This window comes from Cydia fagiglandana, chromosome 17, assembly GCF_963556715.1.
Source record: "Cydia fagiglandana chromosome 17, ilCydFagi1.1, whole genome shotgun sequence".
NCBI lineage: Eukaryota > Metazoa > Arthropoda > Insecta > Lepidoptera > Tortricidae > Cydia > Cydia fagiglandana.
Window position 1 is genome coordinate 11,933,009 of NC_085948.1, and position 18,590 is coordinate 11,951,598.

At 35.5% G+C, this 18,590-nt stretch overlaps 1 protein-coding gene across 1 annotated transcript; it reads right to left on the reverse strand.

The window, feature by feature from the left end:
* Positions 1–11,251: 11,251 nt before the first annotated feature.
* LOC134672725 (uncharacterized) lies at positions 11,252–14,476 on the reverse strand. The gene is made up of 2 exons (XM_063530671.1): positions 13,701–14,476; positions 11,252–13,308 (listed from the first exon to the last, which is right to left on the reverse strand). Exon 2 carries the CDS (start codon positions 13,295–13,297, stop codon positions 11,444–11,446), a length of 1,854 nt encoding a protein of 617 aa, XP_063386741.1. The 5' UTR covers positions 13,298–13,308; positions 13,701–14,476; the 3' UTR covers positions 11,252–11,443.
* Positions 14,477–18,590: the final 4,114 nt, after the last annotated feature.

The window sequence follows — 18,590 nt, forward strand, 5'->3', positions numbered from 1 at the left end:
TTGCACTGCGCTCGTGGACGTCAAGATTAGTTGTTGCTAGCCGCTGCGAACCAGCTATATATCGAGTATTTATTCGTCATGAGTGAATGGTCAGAGGATAAATGTATTTTTCACATCACCTATTCGGAAAAAGGCTTTTACTTCCCTGCAAATAGGAGGGATCAAAGTGGCACTTTTCTTCCCTGCTAGGAGGGATCAAAGTGGCACTTTTCTGTTCAAGCACACTATTTTTAATTTTTTTTGCACATTATTTTTTAGCTTAAATTGTTATTGTTTAAGCATCAGATTGTGTCAACACTAAGATTTTTTTATTTTCCTCATAGTTGGTGTGAAAAGCAGTATGTGTCACACGGTTTCAAAATTATTTCGTCTTGGGCGTTAACACTTGAATCCCTCATTACGCTCAGGATTCTACTTTAGAATCCCTCACTACGTTCGGGATTCTATTGTAGAATCCATCGCTTCATTCAGGATTCAATATACGCCCTTGACGGAAATATATCATTTTGATCCCTTGTAACACAAACTACTATTGCTGATAGACGCCTACAGGGAAAATAGTGTACTATGTAGTGTATTCTATGGAACTACTTTCCCGATAAATTCTATGAATCCCACATCTTTGTGGCCGTTTATGATCATCGAGTAGGCATCTAGTATGTATTCTGCACATGCGCAAAATACTCGTCCGACATCGTGGAGTTACAAACCAAAACTCAGGATAGATCCGGCTTCCAGCGGCTTGGCCTTCTCGTACACACTAGAACCTCGTTACTGTATCTGTTCGGTTACAGTTACAGCTCGCAAAATGAGTACGCTCGGTGAAAGCGTTCCGCCGACGTCGCGAGCCGAAACTGTAACATGCGTACACACTAGAACCTCGTACTGTATCTATTCGGTTACAGTTACAGCTCGCAAAATCAGTACGCTCGGTGAAAGCGTTCCGGCGACGTCGCGAGCCGAAACTGTAACATGCGTACACACTAGAACCTCGTAATGTATCTGTTCGGTTACAGTTACAGCTCGCAAAATGAGTACGCTCGGTGAAAGCGTTCCGGCGACGTCGCGAGCCGAAACTGTAACACGCGTACACACTAGAACCTCGTTACTGTATCACGCATGTTCGGTTACAGCTCGCTAGTGAGTACCCGGCTTTAAAGCTGATACGTGATACGGCTGCGATCTAGTGCGGATCTATCGCTCGCCATTCCTCCCCACAAACACCGGTCTTACAATAAGTCATTCACGATACACTCTGTGAAGCTATGGAACGCGTTGCCATCCCCGTTAAGGCAGTGTCAGTCTGTAGCGTCGCTGAAGGCAAAATTAATGAGGTTATGGCAATAACACAAAATGTCAACTGAAGGACACGTAGGTAGGATTGTGCGGTTATATATATTTATATATTTGTATGTATTTATATATATGTATGTATATATTTATTTATTTAGAAGTAATTAGTAATATTGTTATGGACATGTAATTGTTTCGTATATCTATATATGTATATGCCTTTGCACCTAATGCATCACATTGTATTAAGTTATGTTCCTAGGGTTAGCTACTTCTTTTAAGTCTCGCCGTCATGTACATTTTATCTTAGTTTGACTACCATTTCATATGTATCTCTCAGTTACTTAAAGGTTAGCTGGAAGAGATCCCTTAACGGGATAAGTTCGCCTTTGTACACATTTATTGTATTCTCTCTGTGTTATGTACTTGTTTTGTGCAATAAAGTGTTTACTACTACTACTACTACTACGTGCAGTACGTGCACATCAATGTCCACTTGTGTTTTGTAGTCTACGAAAGTGTTCATCGAAATAACTCCAATAACTCCACGGAATCCAAAAAACTAGACGATATGTAAATTATTTGATCTAAGCGAGACCTAATTACTTTACTAAACTCTAAACTCGTTAAAATAGTGAACGTAAAATTTATCATAATATTAGTCGATTTGTAGTCCGAGGATATTAGAGATTAGTCGCTTGAATGACCAATTCTCAGTAACCTAGATATGTTTAAAGGTAATTTGAATACAAAGCTATAACAACTATTCCTTTGTTACTTTTGGAGAAAGGTTGTCAATTCGGGATTGTGCAAATATTTTCCTGGGTGTCGTTGAAAGTGCTTAGAGTCAGAAGAAAAGTCTGCAGCGATTTTGATAGCCCACGCAGTGCAAGTGTTATTTATACTTCAAAATTTCATTGAAGTTTGACGTTTAAAATAACACTTGCACTGCGTGGGCTATCAAAATCGCTGCAGACTTTTCTTGGTCTAACTCTAGAGCGCGCGTTGAAGTCTTTTCCTACAAAATATACAGTGACAGACAGACTCAGTATGGCGATATACATTGCCATCTGACCTTCCAACCCAGAGGGGAAACTAGGCGTTGTTGGGATTAGTCCGTTTTCCCCGCGATGTTTTCCTTCACCGACAAGCGACTGGTAAATATCCAATGATATTTCATACATAATATAATAGAAGAATAGGGATACAGTAGAATGCGATATTATATTATATATCTTAATGCGTTTCCTGTTCTTGTGATACCGACACCTGTAATTGACTAGATTACAGCAATGTAAGCAGTGAAGCTTCAATGTGTAATTTAGAATACCAAGAAAGCCTTCGGAAAAGAAATCCGCAAAGGAAACTATGTTTCAAACATGATGGAATCACGGGATGTGACGATACCAGCCGACGTGCAACGCGTTTCTTCACAAAGCTGCTAGTGGACTAACGGCGTAATTGACTATGGTATTAGTATACAATTAAGGCGATAATCCTTTGAACAGTGAAACGGCTGAGCGGGTTCGTAATCAATATGTGGGTATTCACGGTAAAACGAATTTAATTTACCTATTGTTTTTATTGAGCTTAGTAATTGTTTTGTTTTTACTTAGTTTTTTCAGAGTTATGTATTTCACGCGCATGATCCCGTATAAGGTATGTGGCGGTGCATATTCGTGGGTAAGCCGGTCACCTGATTTGGATTTGGTTTTTTTTTTTAGCTGTAGGTAATTAAGGTGCTCTGCTATTTGTAAATTAGACAAGGTGGGATTGGATCTGAAGGATCACAAAGGAGCTACCTCTTTCTTAGATGCTACCATATACTTAGTCCGAGAAATAAACAAGAATTTGACACTTTTGGTAGACGCGGCATGCTAGCGCCATCTGTAAAAAACTTCGGCCTGCCAACCCTACTAGTATGCGGTTACCTACTTGGGAACATCAGTGTGTGAGGTCTAAAAAAGCGGATGTAGAAGACCGCTTAAAGATGACGAGGAAAAATTGGAAAATGGTCCCTGCATTTGGGAGCTAAATATTTACAGTCAGATCAAATTGAGCTTTATGGATTGGATTAGTGATTTAAAAAAAATTTCTTTTTGTTAATTTTAATGTAGCTTTAATAATAATTTGTATTTCGCTTAGATCCCCACGTCACAGGCTATAAGCCTAGTGTGGGGATCACTGGTACTGCCCCTCTGTAACACCAAGTTATGAATTACCTAAATATATTTTGAATTTTTTTTTAATATTAGATGTCTGCGGAGGCCATATTGCACTACATGGTGCAACCGGCTTAATCCACGATCTATGGCCCAAAAGTTAAACAACTGCGACAGATATCGCGTTTAAAGGCCTACGGATGCTCATTGGCTATTCACATATTCTTAAAAGGGACACTAGAACTGTCAGCTCGTGCCGTCTTTATCAAAAATATGTCTACAAGATTGTACCTTAATCCGTTGCAATATGGCGACACGTGTTTACATGTTTTTGAGGTCAATCCTGCAAGATAACGTCATTTGTATGCAGCTCCAGTAAAAGCCATTATGCGAGGACACGCGTGCCGATTCTGTACAGTCAGCAGCAGAAGTTGCTAAGCGGGTGAGGTGTTCAAAATTACCTTCACACGCTCTTATTCTCTTAACAATAAAGTCGCGTCAAGATCATTTTGAACACCTGGCCAGCTTAGCAACTTCTGCTGCTGACTGCACTTAGCTGAGGGGATTATTGCCTGTACCTAAGACTGAACTTTGATTATGGGTGACGTGCATAATATGCAAAGTTATAGTTGAATGGGTAGGTAGGTAGGTAGGTAGGTAGGACTAAAAGGCGGAGACAGGCGAGGCTGTAGTAGAAATTATATGAAAATTTGGAAAATGTATCTTAAAGTTAAAGCCGAAATGTACCTAGCACAATGACTATTACCTACAGATGGAATGAAAGACAGTATGTATCAGTGGCGGCGCGTCCATAAAAGCCGATTCCCACCGGCTTGCCTGTTTTTGGACGTTTGAGCAGAGTTGTAAAGGAAACATGTAAGCCAAATTAGCCCCGGCTTGCCTATGGATATGTTTAGAATAGAATAGAATAGAATAGAATAGAATGTTTTTATTCGTGACAAAACTTATAGATAAAACAACAGGTAATACTACCATGGTCACGAAATGGTCCCGACTCAGCAGGTGCTAGCCTAAAGCACTGTGTTTGACGCGCCGCCACTGGTATGTATTCAAATACTAGCTGTTGCCCGCGACTTCGTCCGCGTGGAATCTTATCTTCAACATTTTACATCTTTAGTACCTATAATTTTCATATCCAAGCAATGTTGAAATTAAGTGCTTTTCTTTTTTAGCAAGTTGTATGAAGTTTTAAGTCAAGTGGATTTTGATGTTGGTTGCTGAAATTACTTGTCTTGTATTCTCATAATAGGTACCTATGCCCTACAAAGCTATATAAAATACCTATACAAAGATTCAAGTTCCGCATTCCGCACTCACAAAATATCTGATCTCCATACAAACTTTCAACCCCTTTCTCACCACCTTGGGGGATGATTTTCAAAAATGCTTGAATTAGTTTTCATGTTTTTTTATTTATTACCTTTTTTCCATCCCCTTTTTAGCCCCCTTAGGGATTTAATTTCCAAAAACGTTGCAATTACTTTTTTTTGTAATCGGCTATTATGTCTTTCTAAGAAGTTTCAAAGCATTTGTAATGGATTCAAACTTTGAACCCCATTTTAACCCTGTTAGGGGATGAATTTTACAAATCGCTGAAATCACTTTTATTGTCTTCTAATAATATACCCAAATACAAAGATTCAAATCCCGCGCTCGAAAAAATGCATGATATCCATACAAACTTTCAACCCCGTTTTCACCACCATAGGGATGAATTTTCAAAAACGCTGAAATTAGTTTTCTTGTATTTTAATTTAAAACGTTTTTACAAAGTTTCAAGTTCCTTGCTTAAAATAAAATTTGCACCCGCAGACGAACTTCCATCCCCTTTTTAACCCCCTTAGGGGTTGAAATTCCAAAAACGTTGCAATCACTTTTTTTTGTAATCGGCTATTATGCCTTTCTAAGAAGTTTCAAAACCATTTGTAATGGATTCAAACTTTCAACCCCATTTTAACCCTGTTAGGGGATGAATTTTACAAAACGCTGAAATTATTTTTCCTGTTTTCTAATAATATCCCTAAATACAAAGATTCAAGTCCCACACTCGAAAAAATATTTGATATCCATACAAACTTTCAACCCCTTTTTCACCACCTTAGGGGTTGAATTTTCATAAACGCTGAAATTATTTTTCTTGTATTTTAATAATATATCTTTTAACGAAGTTTCAAATTCGTAGCTCAAAAGAAAACTTTAATCCCATACAAACTTTCATCCCCTTTTTAACCCTGTTAGGGGATGAATTTTACAAAACGCTAAAATTACTTTTATTGTCTTCTAATAATATCCCCAAATACAAAGATTCAAGTCCCGCGCTCGAAAAATTTTTTGATATCCATACAAACTTTCAACCCCTTTTTCACCACCTGGGGGATGAATTTTCTAAAACGCTGAAATTAGTTTTCTTGTATTTGAATTTGATACTTTTTTACAAAGTTTCAAGTTCCTAACTTAAAATAAAATTTGCACCCGAAGACGAACTTTCATCCCCTTTTTAACCCCCTTAGGGGTTGAATTTCCAAAAACGTTGCAATCACTTTTTTTGTAATCGGCTATTATGCCTTTCTACGAAGTTTCAAAGCATTTGTAATGGATTAAAATTTTCAACCCCTTTTTAACCCTGTTAGGGGATGAATTTTACAAAACGCTGAAATTACTTTTCTTGTCTTCTAATAATATCCCTAAATACAAAGATTCAAGTCCACCACTTGAAATTTTTTTTTATATCCATACAAATTTTCAACCCCTTTTTCACCACCTTAAGGGATGAATTTTCAAAAACGCTGAAATTAGTTTTCTTGTATTTTAATAATATATCTATTTACGAAGTTTCAAATTCCTAGCTTAAAAGAAAACTTTAACCCCATACAAACTTTCATCCCCTTTTTAACCCCCTTAGGGGTTGAATTTCTCAAAATCGCTTCTTATCTCTTGTACACTTTATAAATGCAATCTGGTGTGCAAATTTTAACTTTCTGGCTTTTGTAGTTTCGGCTCTGCGTTGATGAATCAGTCAGTCAGTCAGTCAGTCAGTCAGGACACTTGCATTTATATATATAGATTTATCGCTAGCGGTGAGTTTGTTTTGTTTCTGTTGGTGAGTTTCAAAAACTCCCATGAGTGTCTCCCACTCCCAAAATGAATGAAAAATAAATATCGAACCTGCTCATAACATTTCACGCATTTTTAGCCAAGACGAAACGAAAACGCTTCGCGCTTGCTGAATCCATAATTTCAATTACTACAGAACAGTGACTACTACATTCAAAACGTGAAATAATTAATGATGGGATAGCCACAGGCACACGTCACCTTCAGTCATTTTCCGCAGTCGAAATGGGATCCCATAGGGCAATATGTTTTAACGAAATAATATTATTACATATATAGCTTATCATACATATATAATTTTATTGTATACAATATTTATAATTAGCTAAAACTACGAGAGCTAGTAAATTTTGCATTTGAAAGCCATAAGTAAATAAGTACCTATGGTAAGTTTAAGGTTTTCTTAAACAAATTTACGTTTTGTAGCCATGTAAATAAACTAAAGGTGCGTTTCGTCAAGCTTTCGCAATGTAAGCGATAATCGTTATGAACACGCCATGACTGCACGGTGGTCGTTTGAAGGTACCCATGTCAACAGTTTGACGAAATTAAGTGTTGAAACAATAAATACCACAACTGTGTGAGAAAAAGAACAATATTGTATGGTACAAATGCACATCGCAATATAGGAGAGAAGTAGGTATAAATAACAAACTAAAAGTTTTGTTAAAGCTGTCTATTTAAGTAATTTAAATATCAAGTAACAGCTTTAGGTACTCATGTTTTTTTTAATTCCCCGTTATTTTTTTGTCTTATAGGTAGCATGGAATCTCAAATTTCAGTGAACAGACTGTGACTGTAGGTGTAGATCCTCGAGTCACGTAGGTATATCAAACTCTGGATAAGATGTCTGAAATCTGTACTTACAGAAAATAAACAAATTACCATGGGCTCGATTCGGAAAATAAATTACATTTCTATTAGTGAAGTCTAATTAAATTACGATACGGATAATTTAAAGATATTTGTAAGACAGATATGTCAAATTTGACGTTTCCGCGATTCTGGAGGTCCTCTTGAATGATTTCGACAAGTTATGACTTAGATATCCAAGTCACATCTAGTCGATATCTAATGTAGATCTAGTTGATCTCTATATCGTCTCAAGATCTTGTGATTATCTCGAAATCCGAATACGCCTGCATGTCCCGGACTTTACAGCTTAATTCATATACAATTTAATGAGATGATTACTAGATGTAAATGAGGCGCCTAACAATGTTGCATTGCAATGAATGCTAGTGTTATGATAGTGCCTACCGACCCTCCCCCTTAGAGAAGGGATTTAAATGAACTGTGTCAATGTTACATTCCACTCCATTGACCCTTTTTATGTGATTGAGTAAGTAAAGATTCAAACCTGCTAACTGTCCAATTTGTGTGTCATTAAATAAGCATGTAGTAACAACTTTTTACCATCGCAATTAGTACTGTCACGTACTAGGGTCACGTCATTCCAAGGAAGTCAATAGGCCTTGCACGTAGGTAAGGATATGGTAAGGATGAATACACTTTATGCAATACATTTTATTTTGACTAAGTACCACCTACGTGTCTTATCATGTAAACAAACAAAGGTCAAATCCATAAAAAATATAGACATCGTAATGTCAGATGCAGCCCATCGACACCCCATACTTTGATAAATTATGAAAGCCCTTGTTACCAACATTGAGGCATAGAAATAATCTTATCGAATTAAAATGACTGCTGTTGCATTTTGGTGGCACATACCATACTTGCTTTTAACATAGACGTATTATACTTACTTTTCTTTAGGTTGGTATGATTGGTAGTAAAACGTCAAACGTCATTTGAATTGTCGTGAACGTGAAAATACGTGGTTATTTTTTATTGTAATTGGTAAAATAACTTTAGCTGTTATTTAAATGGGGGCCAAATCTTTAAGGAAATGTGAAGTTTGTAGTGGGTGTGTAAGAAGACTAACTACTGACGCATTTTTGGCCAAATTTCCAACTTGATCCGAACAGGTCGGTAAACTGATGTTTGTATGCAATATTTTCATTTTTTACTTTGAGTCGTTAACAGTTACTAATTTAATTAGTTTTAGTCGTGTACAATCCATGATTAAAACGAAAATATTTTGTGAATAAAGTATTTTTAAGTAAAAAACTAAGTAACCTATGACACGAATAGTGTACGACCAATTTTATCGATAATCTCTTTATTTCAGATGTCGATTATGGGCAAAGCTGAGGAAAAGGAAATGAGGATTTGGCGTATTTATTTACCTATTCAAAAGCTGAATGGAAACAAGTTCATTTGTGGAAATCATTCTCCATCCAGTGCCTTCAATAAAAAGGGACCAGATTAAAAAAGAATGCGCGCGAATTCAGCATATTGTAATATGCCTACTTGAATAATAAACTATGTTATTTTTATCATGTAAAATAAAATTGTTTATATATATATAATGTTCTTTTATTTTATTAATAGGTAGTACAGTAGGTAAATACAGCAGCACGTATCGCACATTTATCGATATCGATAAACAGTAGGTACTGGAAGTGTCGAGCCCTAGCGTTGTTTTTTTTGTGTTGGTAGTATTGTGTGGTTTTTCTTTTTTTAACAATTATGGCCTGGATGCGAGATCTTTAAGCCTGTATTTGGTGTGTTGGGATATGTACGTTCATAATTCGGTTCGAGGATTGTTCGAGAGTGCCGACTCTTAAAACGTAGTGATTATATGCTCTTTGGTCAGATGTTTTTGAGGTGATCCGTTCGTTACTGCTATTATTGATGAAAATCTTAATATAAATCTAAATAATCTTAATTTAATCTTAATATATTTTTCAGTGGGTATTTGGTTGATTCTTTGTGAGTTTCTTTAAGTATACAACAACATTTTAAGTGATTATTATTGTGTAATTTCAGAGAAGAGTGTGATAATTACTTCGTGAAGTGTTTGTTTACTAGATAAGACACGTAAGGATGTACACTGTATGTATATTTCACGATGTTTCTAAATGTCCTAATGTATGGTCCTTCGACTGGATAGTAGTCCTCTTTTCTGCTACAGTGCTTCCATCTAGTAGCGACGACGGGTACTAGTACAGTTGTACCATGTTATTCCACTGTACATGCGAACTCAGAATGTGATGGTGAAGGGCTGTTAGTACATGAAGTCCGACAGAGATGGCGCAGGCGTGGTGATAATGTTCAATAAATTCAGATATCACAATATGGATTATCCCATGTTTGCCCATCTTTGTAAATAATAGATGTGTTCAATCATTTGCAATATTCTTAGGCTCCTAGATTTTTTTTGTTTAATTTTTCTTGAAAAATCCTCAAGCCTTTCAACTTGAATTACTTACATAAAGAGGAATGCATTTTTTTGTTATGCTTATGTGTAATGTTAAACGGCTCTAGAAGAGTTGTATATAAAATGCTAGATTTTATGAAACAACAATTTATCCGGAGGTCAAGTTTGATTTGCAATAAAGAAGAAATATGTATTAAAATTATAAAAAAAAAATTCTAATGATGTGCAATAATAATAATGCAAAAATGCCATAATGGTAGGATAGATAAATAGGTAGGTACTTACTTAAAAACTTATAAAATAAAACTATAACTTATAGAATAATCTGTGAGTTCATTATTGGGTTATCATATCTCTGTTTACCGGAATTTGAACCTAGGACCACTAATTTCGTATTTAGTAATATAGTATTTAAAAAAATGTAAACCACTAACGTCACTTTTGTCAATGACGGATCCTGGACAGATCAGGTCCATGTCTAATACAGATCTAATTCATTACGCATTATTAAAATCAGGATACGTCTGTACTCATAGAGATGGGTAGTGAGTAAATACTCACGGGTAAATACCGAGTAAATACTCAGTATTTACTCAATATACCCGTATTTACTCGTTTATACCCAAATTGGTGGGTATAAACTATTTAAAGGGCTGACACTGCTCACAGGGTATAGATATTTGAAAATAAAGTGTATTTTGTACTGGATTTAGTAATCGAATTAATGAGAAATACATTTTTAAGAGGGGCGTTCCATACATGTAACTAAATGTCAATCAAAAAATCAAAAACCACCAACGTATGGTACATCATTATTCATGAAATTAGGTAGTCTTTAAAAATAGCTTCATTGTTTTAAAGGACATTTTTGGATAAATTTTATACTTTTGAGAAAAAACCGTTCCCAAGGGCCAAAGTAATGTTTATCCCTCTAGTCTATAACTTTCGGAAGAATGTTCAAAAGATATGAATAAATATCAAGAGAATAGAGCCTAGAAAATACTTTGCACATGATTGGTTGGGCCATTTTTGAGTTTCCTTTAAAAACTTTTCAAAAAATGACGTAAGTGCCGCGTAAACATGCACTTTGAAATGTGGCCGACGTAACAAACGCTACCCAATGGAATTTAGGCTGATTAAATGACGCTCTCAGGGATGTATAAATAGCAGATACCGGTACTTATTTTAAGCCTTAATAAATGAGACAAAATTGGACAGTAAAATAAAAATCATAGATAGTAATTAGCTTACTGTTATTATTCAAAACACATAATCACATTTTTTAAGAGTAATTGATAATCAATTTTTCTAGTAATATGTAAATAGTAGTAATATAGAAGTAATCAACAATTCAATCACAGTACGTCGTGTTAATATTATAAACAGTATATATTATTTTTGCAGTTGTAACATATTTACAGCAAAAGGTAACGAGACTAAATATACATCTAAACATTTATTTATATTAACTATAATCAACAGTTAACTTAATATCTAATAAAATTATATTTAACAATCAACATAAGTAACGCTTTAATGCGCGAATCAATAATCATTAAGAATCGCTTTAAAAATCATATTCGCTCAAATTATTCACGTCAATAAACTCCCTATCTTGATTATAGTCACTATCTTGACTTTCCGTACTAGGACGCCTTGAAATCTCATCATCATCACTGTCGTCCTCTTCTAAATGACGATGCTGAAGATTCCAGTTGTATGATATAAAGGCAATTTTACTCGCCCTTTCTGAAGTCAGTCTATTACGTTTTTTGGTGTGGATATTTGCGTGCACGCTAAATGAGCGCTCCACTGCTGCGGACGTGCACGGTGCCGTCAAAATTCTTACGGCAACTTTGCTCAGTTTTTTGGAGCCGCAAATACCTTTCCACCACGTCACAGCGTTCATGCCGTTCACGTGGTTCCACACGAAGCTTTTGCTCCACAAGCCTTCTTTGGCTCTGTATTCAGCTAGATTCGACATTATGTCACAATTGAGATTTGTGCCCATATTGTAAATGAACTCAGTAGCCTCGGTTTCCTGGGCTTCATCTAGTTCTGCACCTTGATACACCGGATCAAGTAAATATGCCGCTAAATGAATTGGCTTTATGCACATAGCTATTCTTCTTGCAACAGCTGCTAGGATTACATCCTTATCAACTTGCTCGACAATATTAATGTCAAGCATCGCGAATTCAATTTGCGATTTCATATCGCGAAGTGTAATATACACAGTATGCATATTATGTTTGTCCGATTCAAATTTGAAAATTGCAGACGTAATTGGTTTTAGAAGTGTAATGCACTGGTTTGTCATCTTCCAAAAATCTTCATCCAAAAATGCTGCCTTTGTATCCAGACTCAGGTTACTTGCCTCTTCGTGAACAGCAAAAGATTGCAAGGCAATTTTTGTATTTTGCAAACTTTCTAAGCTTGCGCAGTGACTTCCCCAGCGTGTTTTACACGGCAGCTTTAGAGTTTCGCCGACCCCTTTTTCTTGAACAATTTTTGATAGCAAAGCTGATAAAGTTTGACTTCTTTTGACAGTCTTGATGCAATCCGTAGTCAAATGAATAAAAGCTTTCAGCACGTTCGTCTCCAGAATATCTTGGCACAAAAGGTTAAGGGTGTGAGCAGAGCAGTTTATATTTATTATATGAGGGTGAACAGTTTTGACGATTCTAAAAGCTTTTTGGATATTTTTGGCATTATCACCAACGAGGACCACGAACTTATTTGGCCCATATTCCGTCATAATGGTCATTATTTCATCAGCCAAATATTCTCCTGTGTGACGATGAGTAGTCGTATCCAAACTTTTGACAAAGACTGGCTCGGGCTTTGAAATAATAAAATTTATTATTCCTGCATTGCGCACATTGCTCCAGCCATCACATTGTAGATGTAGGAAGTTTTGAGCTTCAAACTCATCATTCAGCGCTTTATGCATATCTGCGTTCATTTTGTTTAATTCCGTCGTTGATAGTGTTTTTCTAGTTGGCATCTTGTATAAAGGTTGAAGTTTTTCAAAAAACTTAATCCACAGCGGATGCTCAACCATTGAAAGAGGTGCACCGGTAACATATATAGCTTTTGCTAAATCCGAATTCAGCTCTTGCTTATATTCTGCGGAGAACCTCTCTTGCTGATTTTCTTCACTACTTGTACTACTGTTTCGTGAAGTATCTTCTAAATTATTATCATTGCTATCCGCGTTGATTACAGTAGACGTTGTAGGCATTACTTGCAGTTCATTTTTCACATTTGCTGGACACTTTGAACACCTTAATAAATGATTTTCCATTCTATTTACATTCGGCTTTTTAAATAGATGGTCACAAAAAGAACATATGGTCGAGTTATTGACATCTGACACTCGATAATGCTTCCAGACTGCGTCCTTTTTGGGTCGTCCCATGGCATGAATCCCTAAAAATAAAATTAGCATTAATTTATATGAGTTATGGAATTTCTGATGTGCATTATTCTAAAGCTTCTCATCATTATCGTTTATATAAATGTATAAGTATCGAACCTAAGTATAAAGTCAGTAGTAATAATAACCAATACTATGAAATTGTTAACCACCAATTTTTGCTACACCCTTTCCAGGGTCCATGTATTTAACATCTGTACTATGGTATGCAAATAAAGATCTCTTATCTCTTATATTTCTACATTAACTGCACGTAACTAGCACTCGTTTAAGCTGCATGTTGTAAATTACATTTAAATATAAACAATGAAAGTATACGCGAAAGGAATGATAGCTTAATTGTTTAATACTAATCAAGTTAATAACATATAATTATACTACTTACTTATACCGCCGATCCAAGATAAATATTCACTAACACAAATCAAAAGTCCAGTAACGTATATAAAACACCATCAAAGTCCATAATAAAGCAAGGGTCGAACAAAAAATCACACGAGGCACTTTGCGTAAAATGAGCAAGTAGTCGTCCGAACAGGTTGACTGATCAACAGCAACTGACCGCGCTTAAAGTGCCAGGCGCAGCTACAGGCTACCTGCACTCTCATTGGATGCTAGTCGTACTACACATGTTACCGTCTGGTAATCACCCAATCAAAATATGGAATCCGCACAATCAGCTGGCCGAAGCATCTTTTGTTCTCTCTGTGACACCATATAACCCTTTTAAAAATCAGTCTATTTATAATAAAAATGTCCATGCCTTAGACAATTGTAATAGAGAATGTAGTTTAAGCCCAAGCCACAAACTAGGTCTTTTGTTCGCAGTTTGACCCTTCATGGTCATTATTTCCATGTTCTTTATTCACTAATATTATTTAGCTAACAATCGCCACGCTATCAGATAAGCGCTATAATATTGAAAAGTATTTTTGTGGTAGTTTATTTTTTCCATAAACAACTTGTTAACTATAACAACTGTAAAATATGCGAATCAGCTTGCGACATGAACTTATCTATAACATAGATACGACTTAAGTTCCATATTTTCAAAGTAAAAAGTTACAAGTTCTTAAATATCATTTTTATTAAATATTTTATTAGTATTCGTTTTTACTCACCGAAATGAGTAAATACGAGTATTTACTGAGTGCTTTGAGTAAATACCGAGTAAATACTCAGTATTTACTCACCCCTACCCATCTCTGGATAAGAGGCATTCGGCTCGTACTTGCTTTTGCTACGGGCGCGCTACGCCGTAGCGCTTCTGGTAAACAGTGAAAGCGTAAAAACCATAATGTTATCAATTATTTATTTCTTATGTATACTATCTACTTCTTTTGTTACTTATGCTTTTTTTTGACATTTAGATTTTATTCTAGAAATTCTAGACAGGTATTTAAAAAAAAATTAATGATTGACGATCCTTTTGTGAAATTCTTAGTGTTAAATTTGATCTGTATAATAATGCAATGTTATTATGGAATACTATTAACATCAATAAATTGCCCTGATAATTAGATTAAGATTAATTACTATTCATAAGAGCTTGTTGCTAGGCCTACATGAATAAAGTATATTTTGAGTTGCGTTGAGTACCTATGTTTCATGGCTAATAAATATGATTATTATTTTTTACATAGATTATCTGATAATTATAACTTTATTTATAATAGTTATTTGTTTTACAAGGGGGCAAAGTTGTTGTTTAACCGCTCGTGCTAATATTGATACCCGAGCAAGCGAAAGATTCCAAAATTTGAATCTTGAGCATTTTGAGGGTTTCAAAGCACGAGGGTTAAACAAAATTTGCCCCCGAGTGAAACACAGAATTTTTCATCACACCAACCCGAAGCAAATATTAAATGTAAAATATCAAACAAAATCAAACCAAATCAAATCCAAATGAATGTTATTAAATATTTATCATCCAAAATCATCATTTAAAAGTCAATCTTACTAGCAACTAGCAAACATAAGAAATCAACTCAAAATTTGCATTTGATTACTTTGCCTCACATGTGAATAAAATGCAACTTTGCTATCAGTTTTTGAAGTGCAAAGAGGCTTTTTTTTTTTAATGCGTATTACTATAGTTCCATTTTAAATTGGAATACATTATTTTTGTAGCAGTAGCCTTAAAATCCCTTCTCACCCTCCTCTCAAACCTTCTCTCCCCATTCATAATCCACCTCTCCCCGCGAAACCTACTCACCCCGTTTTACGGTACCCTTAACTATGTGGAAATCTAGAATTAAACATTGAACTAGCTGCTATAAAATCTTGTCCTTATTTTATGTGAACTATCTTTTCATCAGGCAAAGTGAACAAATTGGTCTGTGCGCTTGTTTTTGAATTTATTTTGTTACAGCCCGGGCCGAGTAACTAATATCGAGTCGGACGGTTACAGTTTTATTTGTTGTTGTTTGGTACCGAGCCGAACGGAGTCTACGGGCCTTCTACCCGATTTACGTTGTTTAAACATTTTACTTCAAAAATGCATTGAATTCTAGTAGAAACCCAACAAGATAAAGAGTTTAAAAGGAACAAGAGTTCGCTACCCATTCATATCTGCCCACTTTATGTCGTTCGTAACGTGTCGTATTTACATGTACACGATTTGACATAGTTACTATGTCTGTGCGCTTGTTTTTGAATTTATTTTGTTACAGCCCGGGCCGAGTAACTAATATCGAGTCGGACGGTTACAGTTTTATTTGTTGTTGTTTGGTACCGAGCCGAACGGAGTCTACGGGCCTTCTACCCGATTTACGTTGTTTAAACATTTTACTTCAAAAATGCATTGAATTCTAGTAGAAACCCAACAAGATAAAGAGTTTAAAAGGAACAAGAGTTCGCTACCCATTCATATTTGCCCACTTTATGTCGTTCGTAACGTGTCGTATTTACATGTACACGATTTGACATAGTTACTATTATTACTAGTACACACATGGAACACGTTCACAGTCAAAACAAATGTCTTAAAAGTAGATAGAGTCTGTGACTGTTCTTTGAATTCGACTGTACTTAAGGGGCTACCCCACGCCAATGACCTTCGATTTGAATCCCTTAGTTTTCTAATGTTTTTTGTAGCTTATCTGGGGGCACGGCAGTGTCCCCGCCAAGTCGAGCAAAACAAAGAGGCACGGCCGTACCATCCTTTTCTCGAAGCGATTCAGGCCATTTTCGACGGCCTGTAATTTTGTGCTAGACTGAAGCTAAAACCCTGAATTTTCATTGACATATAGGGCTTAACATGCTTTAGATATATTCTCAAAAACATTTTTAGGGTTCCGTACCCAAAGGGTAAAACGGGACCCTATTACTAAGACTTCGCTGTCCGTCCGTCCGTCCGTCCGTCCGTCCGTCTGTCACCAGGCTGTATCTCACGAACCGTGATAGCTAGACAGTTGAAATTTTCACAGATTATGTATTTCTGTTGCCGCTATAACAACAAATACTAAAAACAGAATAAAATAAAGATTTAAATGGGGCTCCCATACAACAAACGTGATTTTTGACCAAAGTTATTTTTTTTTAAATTAAAGTTACAAGACTATATGGTTGGATTTGGGATTGAACAAAAGATATTAAAATTTTACAGAAACGGTTTTTTTTTCATCTCTCTAGCTCTAAAAATAAAGATTTTAGACCCGGGTCAAATTTTTATTTTTAATTTTTTGATTTTTTTTTGTCCAAATCGGTCCCAAAAAAGGTCTATGTATACGGAAATGCATTAATCGTTTAGTACTTCGTACTAACGATAGCTCAAAACTGAAGTCCATTTTGCTTTATCTCTTACCGTTTTCGAGATATATCGTTCTGAAGGTACGAATTTACGAAAAAACTTTGCTATTAACTCCATCAGGCGCTGATGACTTTTTTGTATGGATATATTGAAATCCGACTCGCACTTGACCGTTTTACATAGATTAATTTTTTTTTTGTAATTTCGGGTTAGTAAGTTCGGGTCATGATTTATATGGTAATCATCATCATCATCATCATCATCATCATCATCATCATCATTTTCGCTTTCAGTCGCCCACTGCTGAGTATAGGCCTCTCTTCGTGTACGCCACTTATATACATGCATTTATGTGTATGGTAATATTTAGTAAGTGACATGGCATAATGTATATTGACATAATCTGTCAAACTGTCAAATTTGTTTTTTTTTGTCAAATTTAGTGTAAAGTATTATATTTTGTCATAGTTTAGTACTAAATGTCAATGTTGGGTAATTTTTTGTAGACTGCATTTCTCATCTTAAGGGCCGGCAACGCACTTGCAGCCCCAGTGATCGCTGTGCTTATGTATTTTTGGGCGAGTTTTTGGGTTTCGTATGGGAATATTTGGTACAAAGGGACATGTTACAGTGTCCCAGTGTATATTGACATGATCTGTCAAACTGTCAAATTTGACAGTTTTTGTCAAATTTAGTGTAAGATCATATTTTGTCATGGTTAAGTACAAAATAAAATTACTTAAATATTATTATTGAATAGAATAGAATAGAATAGAATAGAATAGAATAGGTAATTATACATGGTAATCATCATCATCATCATTTTCGCTTTCAGTCGCCCACTGCTGACCTATAGGCCTCTCTTCGTGTACGCCACTTATATACATGCATTTATGTGTATGGTAATATTTAGTACAAAGTGACATGGCATAATGTATATTGACATAATCTGTCAAACTGTCAAATTTGTTTTTTTTTTGTCAAATTTAGTGTAGAGTATTATATTTTGTCATAGTTTAGTACTAAATGTCAATGTTGGGTAATTTTTTGTAGACTGCATTTCTCATCTTAAGGGCCGGCAACGCACTTGCAGCCCCAGTGATCGCTGTGCGTATGTATTTTTGGGCGAGTTTTTGGGTTTCGTATGGGAATATTTGGTACAAAGGGACATGTTACAGTGTCCCAGTGTATATTGACATGATCTGTCAAACTGTCAAATTTGACAGTTTTTGTCAAATTTAGTGTAAGATCATATTTTGTCATGGTTAAGTACAAAATAAAATTAATTAAATATTATTATTGAATAGAATAGAATAGAATAGGTAATTATATGGTAATCATCATCATCATCATTTTCGCTTTCAGTCGCCCACTGCTGACCTATTATAGGCCTCTCTTCGTGTACGCTACTTATATACATGCATTTATGTGTATGGTAATATTTAGTACAAAATGACATGGCATAATGTATATTGACATAATCTGTCAAACTGTCAAATTTGTTCGTTTTTGTCAAATTTAGTG

What these genes read in the sequence shown, in the direction of transcription:
- LOC134672725 (XM_063530671.1), bottom strand. Translation starts at nt 13,297, where the DNA reads ATGGGACGACCCAAAAAGGACGCAGTCTGGAAGCATTATCGAGTGTCA.